The following is a 10,868-nucleotide window of genomic DNA, read 5'->3' as shown; positions in this document are numbered from 1 at the left end:
GTTACTGTAACCCATCGAATATCTACTACTTTGTTATCCCAGATACAGGAAACTATTACAGCAGCCAATGGACTCATTCCTCCCGCCTTAAGTGTCCCCCTATGTCTAATCAGCTGTGTTAAAGAGGTGTTTATAGGAATATCAAAACCGCTACCTTAGTGGCAGCTCTGGGAAAGAAGGGCTCAGTTCTCAGGGAACAGGCACGGGCGGGGGGCACCTGCGTGCATCCCACACCACGCTCTGGGACTTGCTCTCACATAGCTGTGAGACACAGTATTGGAAAGGGCAGGGCTGCAGCTCTGCCTGCATCAGTGACAGTCCTTGGGCTGAAATAAACTAATAGAGAGATTTCCTAATTGTCTCAAAATCAAGCAAAAATAGGAAGATAAATCTCCAGTTAAAGAACTCTCATTTCAGAATTATAAAAGAGTAAAGCTATATACAATCCAGGACATATATGCATAGACTGGGGTAACCTCTGGTACCTGTAGAGAACAAAGGAAATTCTGAGCACCTATGAGGACAGAGAAATCTATGCAAATTACTTTGAAAAAAGTTCTCTTTTGGCATTTTCAGTGCTTATGAGAGCTGGCAAGTTCTGATTGGCCAGTGGTGGAAGTAACTACATAAATATAGCCATGAGTTCATAGCTGGTGGTTCCACTGTTAGTTGCTAAGTAAAGATAGTCTTAAAATAGGGCAGGCTCTTTCTGGGTGCATTGGTTTTGTGGGGTAGTCCCTGGAGTGACTGGACTGTCTCCTATGGCCCCTCACTATGGTTCCATTTTGTATAATGACTTTTCACATGGGAGTAGGGGAAAAGGCAAGGTTGGGAGGTAAATCTCTCCATCTAATTATCCAAGCAAGTGTTTACTTGACTACTTGTTGTGGGCCTAAGTGCTTAAGGAAAGATAAGGCATGCACATCCTGGACATTCGGGAAAGAATATAACAGAATAACTCGTTTATTAATAATTAACTCGCTCATTCACTTTTTCGTTCGTTCATTCATTCATTCATTCATTCAACAGGTGTTTGCTGTGCCCATAGATGTAACAGGCTAGGTGAAATTACAATAAAATATGTAGAATCACTGTCTTCACAGGATGAGAAAAATAAGTAAGCTGTTATAAGCAATATACTCATCTGTTATGAAAAGGGATATAAACGAAAGGAGCGAGTTGTGAGACAGGAATACAGTGTATGAATTGATGGTGGCAATCATGGCTTCGAATCAGGAGTTAGACTTAGGGGTAAGTCCGGTAGATACTTGGATTTAAACGTGGGCATGGGGGTAAAAGGTTCTGCAGCCCGTGGAAGTTTGTTATTTAGAATCATGGTAACAAAACACCCAGAAAAAGGTGCAAGTGCAAAGACCTGGACATCCTGAACGCGTGAGTGGGCGGCTTCTCCCGCGCTCCGGTTCCAGCCAGACTACATTTCCCAGAATGCCGCACGAACCGCGCGTGAACCGGAAGTTAATCCCAGATACTTCCGGCGCGGCTGGTCTCGGGTCATCATGGCGGCCTTCAGCACCCGTGTGTCGCTGGGGAGGCTCCTGACGGGTTCTCGCGGCCCCGGGCGGGCCTGTGTCGGAGCCCGAGCTCAGCCCCAGCCCGACGCGCTGCTGCAGCCGCCGCCCCGGCCCTTGCAGATCGGGCCGCCATGCCGCCGGCTCAGCTCCGAGGCGGGTAAGTGTCTCCGGCTCCGCCCGGGGAGACCTGGTACCTGGTCTTGGCTGCGCAGTCCAGGAGACGCGTTCTCAGACCTAACAGGCACCCGTCGTTCCCTACAGGATTTTTCTTCTCTTCTTTTGTTTACTTACCCGGACCGCGGTGCCTGAGCTCTGCTCCCTGCAAAGCGCTGTGCTGAGTTCAGGGGTTAGGGTAAGCACACTGACCCGGACTCTCTGGGGCAACTCAGCCCAGTGGGGCATTGGCACTGACCTCATTGGAGGACGGACATAAAAGAGGCACTTAAACTAGATCAGAGAGGCGGGGTGGTCCTCGAAAATACTACCAAAGCTGACACTGAGCTGTTTTATATATTTTTTGGAAACAGGGTTTAACTAAATTGCCGAGAGCCTCACTAGGTAGCTGAGGCTGGCTTTAAACCTTCAGATTCCCCTGTCTCGGCCTCCCAAGTACTGGGATTACAAGCGTGCGCCACCATGCCAGGCTTTGCACTAATGGGTTTTTTTTTTTTTTTTTATTAACTTCCTTTTCTACTTAGAGAGCTTGTTGGCTAGTTACTTTTGCTATCTTCTTATTTACTAACATTCATTTCAGCAGAATCGAGTAGCTCAGAGATCAAGAAACCTACATTTATGGATGAGGAAGTCCAAAGCATTCTCACCAAGATGACAGGCTTGGACTTACAGAAGGTTTTTAAGCCAGCCATACAAGAACTGAAGCCACCTACCTATAAGCTGATGACTCAGGCACAGTTGGAAGAGGTATGTGAGCACAGGAATATTGGTAGGATACCTTTTATTAAGGGGTTAAAGAAGATTTTTAGAGACCCCTGCAGGTGCCTGTAGCTACATTTCCCTAGGCACTGGTGATGGGGAGTGCCAGGCACAGAGCTGAGAAGAGAGCTGTGAGTAGGCAGGTGATAGGAGGCTGCTATTTGACCAGACCTTAGTGGACCAGATGTGTGGGGCAGGTGTTCAGGTGGAGGCTCCTCTGCTCCCAAGCCAGCCTGAACATCCTTCCTTTTTCCTGCCTGCTCCAGCTTCCTTCCTGGAGAACTGTCTGCTGTGAGCTGCATTGGGGCTGAAGCTGTGTGAGGTGCTTTGAGGCTGAAGCTGTGGTAAAATCCCATGAGATCCTGTGAGCAGCATCCTGCTCCAGGCACCAGTGTCCTCCTGGAGCCGTGGGTACTGAGTCCTTTGTGGAATACACTTTAGTGTATTAATGTGTAATACACTCTTAATGTGTAGTGCACTCTTTCTTCTGATTCAGAAGAAAAATATAGGTGTAGCAAAAACCTCAAATATCCCATAGTATAGCATAATCAGAATAAAAGTCCCTTTCACCTACTTTTTGGAGGTAACCGCTGTTAATAATGAGGTTTGGAGCAGTGTATTCAGGGGCGAAGCGCATGGGCTGTGAAGTGGGCTTGCCTGATTCAAGTCCCGGAGCTGTCGCTTCTAGCAATTTACTTAGTAAGCACCCAGTATGCAGTTCTGATTTCAGAAGCCTTTAGTCTGGTGTCTCACAGCATTCTTTTGCTGTCCAGACAGTTGTGAAGCCTTGGCTGGTGTGCTTAGTCCCCACCACAGGCAAAGGCCGGGGTCCACGAGGCCAAGTATGACTTTTCACTCACAAATTCATGGCCAAAACTCCATTTCTCTGCAGTCTTTAGCATTTTTATGAGTATCTGCTTTATTGAGATGATTTTTCTGGCTTGTAACTTTGTGACTTTCCTTAAGAAATTTTTTGTTTCATTAGGCTACTAGACAGGCAGTTGAGGCAGCTAAAGTACGATTAAAAATGCCACCGGTTCTGGAGGAACGAGTGCCCATAAATGATGTGTTAGCTGAAGATAAGATTTTGGAAGGAACAGAAACATCCAAGTACGTGTTCACTGATATATCGTACAGCATACCACACCGGGTGAGTACACGCCCAGTAGCTAAATGGTCTTTGTTTGAAATGTTTGGCGATGAGGGAGGGATAAGGGGTGATGTAACCTGGATGTTGGTGCCTTCAAAGCAGGATTCTGGCTGAGCGAGACTTCTGGAAGGTACATATCATCCTGTTACCACTCCCTGCAGACCCTGTGCTTAGGGTATCTCAGGCTGACTGCAAAGACAGGTGTGCTGCGACAGAACAAGGCCTGCGCAGACAAACCCACCCAAACCACAGCGGGCGGACTCCTGCACGGCAGCGAGAGGAGGAAGCTCTTTTGCCCAAGTTAGAGTTATATTGGTTTCCTTTGCTGAAGCTTCTTGAGAAGACAGTGTGCTTTATCTTGTATATTCCTTGATGATGCCAAGAATCTCAGACTTCCCAGGGAAATTCCACTTCCCAGAATTTTCTGTAAGGGCGACAGATGATTTCTTAGTTTTCGTACATCACTGCTTCTGTTGTAATGTTTACTCTCTGGCTCCTCTACTCTTGATTAACAGTTTAAAAGAATACTCTGGTATTTAAAAAATAAATCACTTTTGCATTTGAGCCTTGCAAGTAAAGAACAAAAAGAGTAATTTGTAATATGACCCACAAAATGCATGACTAAAGAATGCTGACTTTGGGAGAAGGGTGACCATATTAATCACTCTTTGATCATATATGACTTTGGTTAAAAGACATGATGTCACCTGTGTCTATGTCTCCACACTTGCCATCTGCAACTGACACAATGAACGGGGACCTCAATTTTAACTAGAATTTTTGTTTGTGGTGTATTAATCTATGTTCGTAGAGCAATGGAAGGACTTGTGGGAGCATTTTAGTAACTTAAAAGGGAGGAAAATGTGAGATTATGGTTTCTGCAATTACCAAAATCCTTTTGAGGAGACTTATATCGACTTCTGCTATTTTTTTTCCTATTCACAGTGTTGGATGAAAGTTTTAATTATTTTATCCTCAGAACACATTCAGAGACTATTAAACCTCTAAAAACTACGGTCAATACTGTCTGGTTAATTAATATATTAATCAGGTGTATCAGTTATCCAGGTGTGCAAACCTCTGTGCATGTCTTCGCAACTTTGTGCGTTGCAAAGAAGTATCATCCACGTTTCCTTCCTTTTTCCTATTATATATAATAGTATCAGCAACATCGAGATTCTTGCACTAATAAATTGCCAGTTTTATGGTACAAACTGGCTGGAATTCAGAGGAAGACATGATCCCATGGCCTGGGATCATGTGGCGTGGGAGGCGAGAGAACAGGCAGGTGGACCAGTTTCCCTGATATATTCATGTCTTAACACCAAAGTGAGAGATCCCAGAAGTGCAGAGCCACAGTCTTTGTTCCTGTTCTCACAGAGACTTTAAACATTGATCATAAAGTGGTAAAATCTATTTAGGTCAAGACTTTGGGATGGGGAAATGAAATAATTTGAAAGGTCTTACAGCCCTTCTTTCCTCTAAAATGGATTTAGAGGAATCTCAGATCAGTTTTAGTTGAAATGTTTTATGTATTGAAGTCACGTTAGCACCACAGTCGGTACTAACTGCATCTTTGGTTTCTGATAGATGCACAGTAGTGACTGGCAAAGGACGCAGCGGACCTTGCCAGGCCTTTGAGGTTTGACCTTGTCTTTGAACTCCCCTGTGTATAGCACATTGTTTGGCCCCTCATCACGCTTGTCCTCCATCTTGTTCCTACTTCAGGAGCGTTTTATTGTTGTCAGAGAACCAAGTGGCACATTGCGCAAAGCCTCTTGGGAAGAACGGGACCGGATGATACAAATATATTTCCCAAAAGAAGGTCGGAGAGTTTTGCCACCAATAATTTTCAAAGAAGAGAACCTTCGGGTAGGTGAACTCTTTTTTTTTTTTTTTTTTGTGGTACTGGGGTTCCTGGAAACCCTTTTTTATATTTTAATTGGAAACAGGGTCTCTTAAGCCAGCAAGGCTGGCTTTGAACCTGCGTGATCCTCCTGTCTTGGTCTCCCAAGCGCGGGGATTACAAGCGTGCCCACCACGCCCGGCTTGAACTCAGTTTTCTGTCTCGCCTTGGTGGTGAGCCAGCTGGCTTGGTAAACGTGGGGAAGTGTTTCTCATGGGAACTTGACTGGGGCTCTCTGCCTCATGATTCTTTTATCTGGGCTTTGAATCCAGGTGTGGTAATCACAAGGCCCGTGTTGTTTGTTTGTGCCTCCTGATGGGCACATTTGGGGCTCATTGTGGGTGGCAGCCTGTCCTGGTGTCAGGGCAAGTGCTGAACTTCGGCATTCTTCTCATCTAATCCCAAGTCCACCCTGTGGTTTCAGACCATGTACAGCCAGGACCGGCACGCCGATGTCCTCGATCTCTGTGTTGCCCAGTTTGAGCCGGATTCTACCGAGTACATCAAGGTGAGTATATTTTATGGCTGCTACAATACAGGTTTGAGAGTATGGTTATGAGCAAGATTTTTCATCTGGCACAGTGACTTTGGTTACAGTGTTGATGCATGGGGAAGAGAAGGGAAATGCCTGAAAATCTACTGAGTACAGATGTGTACTAGATATGCATTTTATCCTCACAGCCACTCTTGATTAAGGATGAGGTAATTTAGGCTTGGAGAGTTAAGTAGTTTGCAGAAAGTTGGTGTTAGGGTTAGGACCCAATGCTGACAAAGCCTATTCTTTTCAGTTTATCATACATGCTGAAAGTAACTGACTGACATTTGTCAAAGTCAGTGTGTGTCTTATAGCTCAGTATGAATTAGTACCTTTTCTCTCTAAGGTATTGTGGGTAGTATAGGTGGTGCTGTGTCCAAACCTGCAGTCCTGCATTGATTGTGTGAAGGGTGCTAGGTACTTATCACCTTAGGCCTAGAATGTTAGGTGCTAAGAGGAGGTTAGTGTGTACTCAGGAAAGGCTTCATAAGTCTTAAAGTGTTTTAGGAGGGCATGGCACATGATGGCAGGGAGGGTTCGGGGCAGGAGTTTCAGGCAAATAGTATAGTAATAGTTGAAAAGAAGGTATGCTTGAGACATGTGTACAGTAGGGAGGTTCTGGGTCAAGTTGGGAGGGTCCGTGTGAGGCTGGACTTGTCAGCAGGCCTCTGAAAGCCTTTTGAGCAGAGGATGCCCTGGCCAGCATCCTTTAGGAAGAACAGTGTGGAGGAGACCTAAGGAGCATTGGGCAGTGGGATGGGTGGGGAGCAGATGGGAAGAACAGAAGTGAAAGATATTCTTCATTTCTTTTCCCCAGTGACCAAGGTCTGTGTAGATGGGATCGGTGCTTAGTTAAATAGCAGCTGTGGCTGGAAAGTAATTGATTTAATTGATAAGTATTTGGTGTTACTTGCTCCAGGATGCCACCCACTCCCACACTGGAGAAGGCACAGATTTGCTGTCATCTAGACAGACTCTTAATCGAGTCCCTAACATGGGTTGTGGCAGGAGTGGTGGGAATCCTACAAAGGGCTGGTGATGATGCAGACAGCTGCGGGCAGACCTGGTTTGACTCCCTTTCCTGGGCAGCACCGTGCCGGTCACTGTAAATCAAGTAATGCTGCACACTTCTTTTTATCTTCCGTTTCTGAAGAGTTGCATTTTGTGTGGATAGGTTCATCACCAGACCTATGAAGATATAGACAGACATGGGAAGTACGACCTTTTACGTTCAACAAGACACTTCGGTGGAATGGCTTGGTTTTTCGTAAATAAGAAGAGGATCGATGGCTTGCTGATTGACCAGGTTCAGAGAGATTTGTAAGTGCAGACTCTTGCTCATTGCCCTAACAGGAAGTCTGTATTTAAGCCAAGTATTTTGCCAGTGGTAACCATGTGTGGCTGGGGTAAGCTGAAGCTTTCACTTAGGTCTTTTCGTCTGGGTTTACTCTTCTAGCAAAACCCAGTTTTCCACCTTTGCTTTTGTTTTGCACAAAGAGGGCTAGATCCTTTGGGAAAGCAAGCCGCTTTGGACCTGTGTTGAATATGGACTTGCGCAGGGCTCGCCGCAGCTTGTGGTGAGAGAGACTTGTAGGCTCCATGTCTGAAGTGGTTCTTGCACACTGGGGGAGGTTTGAGTATTTAACCCCTTGTGATAGTCCTGAAAGGGACGGTGAGCGGGGCAGTAAAGGTACACATCCGTGCTGAGTGGAGACCAGCCAGAGTTAAGATTCTGCACAGAACATTTTAGATTTGAATCTCATGGTTGGTTTTGTAGAGTTTCTTTTGTAATACGTATGAAAAGAATAACTTATTTGCTCTTAATTTTAAGCATGGGCTGAATATTAAGCTACATTAAATTGTTCTATGAGGCACATTACACTTCAGCATAAACCTAATGAAGCTGTAAACATCATTATAATATGTAGAAATCTAGTTCTTCTTAGCCACATGCCTAAGTGCTTAAAGGGAGTGGTTTTTATTTTCTATTTGCAGAGTTGTTCCCACACTTACTGGACTTTGTTAGAATATAACTAACACAATAGATGTATAATGAATTTTAAAAATTTTTTTGTCCTTGAAAAGGTTTATTTTACAAGCAGTCTGGCTTCTCAGTCTTCCCAAGAAATGACTGTTAGGGGTAAGGGCAGAAGGGCCTTGGGATAAGCTCAGGGCACTGTAAGGTCACCGTGGCTCTCCACCTAAAGTAATGGGAAAGTCGGGCAGAGTCTGAGTGATAGCTGGGAGTAGAGGGAGTGTCCTCATGCCGCTGTCCCCAGGTCGGGGCCACGGACTCAGTGGACATAGCAGACCCTCAGCACAGGGACATTTTGTGAAGGCTGGGCAGGCCGCAGGCTCCGGGGACAGGCGGCTGTGAGGGCAGGGAGGTCACTGAGGGCCTGCTGGGGCTTTGCATCTAGGTGAATACATACATCAATTCATTGTATGCAGCTTCTGCTGAAGTAATGAACTTTTAAAAGTGAAAAAGATATGCATTTGGGCTAATTTTATACCGCCTCCCAGCTTTGAGGTACAAATGGTAGGAGGTGTTGACTTTGAGAAGCAGTGATTGCTTTGGGGAAGGCCAGGGAAGTTTCAGTGTTGAGAGAAGGGGTGGATTTTAAGTATAAGCTTCATCTTGGGTAGCTGTGACCGATTGCTGGCTTTTGTCTGATGTGCACTATTTCAAATTTGCTTTACCAATACGCTGTTTTTACTGTGTTCCTGTAAATTTCCAGTGGTCTGGGGGTCTTGGAAGCCTGGCGGCCCTCTTACAGGAGCGTTATCTACTAATAATGGCTTCCCGCTTAGGTGAGAAGAGGCAGTCCTCCTGCCTTGAGTTGTATTTAGCTGTTTCATGCTGGTGAAGGGGGCTGCCTGGAAATCATCTACCACTAGGGCTGTTATTTCTGTGAGAAGTGATGCAAACATTCCCCAAAAGAATACAGCCTTATTTAGAATATACGTCTATATATTGGGTACTTCTGTGTAGACTCTTGCCCTGTCTGCCTCGCGGTGTTGCTGTGAAGACTAAATTAGTCAATTTTCTCAAAAGTGCATTTGGAACTCTAGAACTGAGGGCGTTGCCTGCTCGCTGCCTGGGAGAGTGAAATGTAATTTAGCTGGAAGTTGGCACGTTTTCTAAGCCTGCCCGTAACATCAAGTCCTTTCCCTCTCAGAGTCGATGATGCCGCCAGCTTGGTCCAGCTGTATCACATGGTCCATCCAGACGGCCGGTCAGCTCAAGAGGCCAAAGAGCAGGCTGCCGAGGGAGTGAATTTAATTAAGGTAAAGGGTGGTCTCTTTTCACACTGGTTGTTTAGTGGTTGTGGTGGGAAAAATTCGTAGGTGAGTCATATTTAATAGTAACTAAAATATTTGTGACTATGGAGCACCTGGGTGTTGATTGCAGCCCCTGCATTTCTTTGAGCCTAGACAACAGAAGCATGGGGGGCGGTGGGCACCGGCAGCTGAGGTGACCCAGTCCACTGGGCATGCCAGACACGTCCCCAAGAGCAGCTTTCCGTCCCTCAGTGTGGTCCTCTCGTCATCTGGGGAGACGGAGGCAGTGGAGCTTAGGTAGTACCAAGCCCTAGCAGGAGTGTTCTGGAACTGCACGTCTCTCAAAACCATGGGCTTGCGTAGGTTTATTTGTATATCCTCTGAGTTGAGAAGGTTTCAGGGTGGGAAGGGGGAGGCCACTGTAGTCCGATCTCTTCTGATGCTCAGCCTGGGTTCTGTGGAGCTGCCTCTGGCAGTAATGCTTCTCGCATGTTGCAAGGCAGTTAGGCTAAGGATAAAGGTGACCGGTGGTGCGCTGGAGGAGCAAGGGCACACGCAGAGGTAAGCCGGGTCTATGGGAGCCAGGTGAAGCCAGGCCTCTGGAGCCCGGTCTCTGGAGTGAAGCTGTTTGCTAGCTCCCTCTCCTAGAGTCCTCTTGAACCTGATTGGCTTTCAGTTTGATCTAGCAACAGGTAAAATGTAGGTCTTCGCTTTTTCCTGAAAACAGGTTAAGCGAGATGACAGCTAGGCTGGTATTGAGAATTAGCACTGCTTGAACTAGTGGATGATGTTTCTCTGTGTAAATTTATTGCTTTATAATCAGAGAAACTTGGGAATCTTGGAAAGCCTTACCTGGGACTCTGCTTTTATACTATAGAAATACTAATGATGCCTAAAAACTAAAAACTCTGTAAGTTGTTTATGTTCTATTGCTTTAAGACTTTTTTTTTAAATTTTAACAGGTCTTTGCAAAAACAGAAGCACAGAAGGGAGCATACATAGAATTAACACTACAGACTTATCAAGAAGCATTTGCCAGTCATTCTGCAGCTTCCTGAAATAAAACAATTTCATTTTAATAACTTCTACCTTTCTCCTTATTAGTATTCAAACTGTTAAAAATGGTGAGATTAAAAGGCACTGATTTGTAGCTTTCTACATAAAAGGATTTATTTATTTGTGTGTGTGTGTGTGTGTGTGTGTGTGTGGTACTGGGGGTGGAACCCAAGGGCCTTCGCTTCTGAGCTCCACTCCCAGCCCTATTTTATTTTTTATTTTGAAACAAGGCTTCACTAAGTAGTTGAGGCTGACTTTGAACTTGTGATCCTCCTGTCTCAGCCTTCCAAGTACTGAGATTACAATCCTGTGCCACCATGCCCAGCTTTTTCTTTTATTTTTCTTTTTTTCTTTTTGAATTCTAGATAGTGCCTCTGACAAAAACGTTTGTTATATGAGTTGTTACTCAACTCACTTTTCTTGGCCACAGGGGGATAAACTGAGAACACATTTGAGCATGAATTTCTCTAGTCA

At 45.4% G+C, this 10,868-nt stretch overlaps 1 protein-coding gene across 2 annotated transcripts; it reads left to right on the top strand.

Moving 5' to 3' along the window:
* Positions 1-1,517: 1,517 nt before the first annotated feature.
* On the top strand, positions 1,518-10,396 carry MRPS22 (mitochondrial ribosomal protein S22; the record flags this gene model as incomplete). Of its 2 annotated transcripts, none has more annotated exons than XM_080695495.1 (8): positions 1,518-1,689; positions 2,290-2,453; positions 3,451-3,615; positions 5,344-5,487; positions 5,946-6,029; positions 7,231-7,376; positions 9,236-9,344; positions 10,301-10,396. In XM_080695495.1, 8 exons carry the CDS (start codon positions 1,518-1,520, stop codon positions 10,394-10,396), a joined length of 1,080 nt encoding a protein of 359 aa, XP_080551621.1. The 2 variants fall into 2 exon arrangements, with proteins under 2 accessions (XP_080551621.1, XP_080551620.1); XM_080695494.1 differs by having other exon boundaries at positions 2,287-2,453.
* Between the last annotated feature and the right edge of the window lie 472 nt (positions 10,397-10,868).

The sequence above is a fragment of the Muscardinus avellanarius genome (assembly GCF_963383645.1).
Source record: "Muscardinus avellanarius genome assembly, chromosome: 5".
NCBI classification, from domain to species: domain Eukaryota; kingdom Metazoa; phylum Chordata; class Mammalia; order Rodentia; family Gliridae; genus Muscardinus; species Muscardinus avellanarius.
The sequence above is the reverse complement of the archived record's forward strand: the minus strand, read 5'-3'. Positions and strand labels throughout refer to the sequence as shown.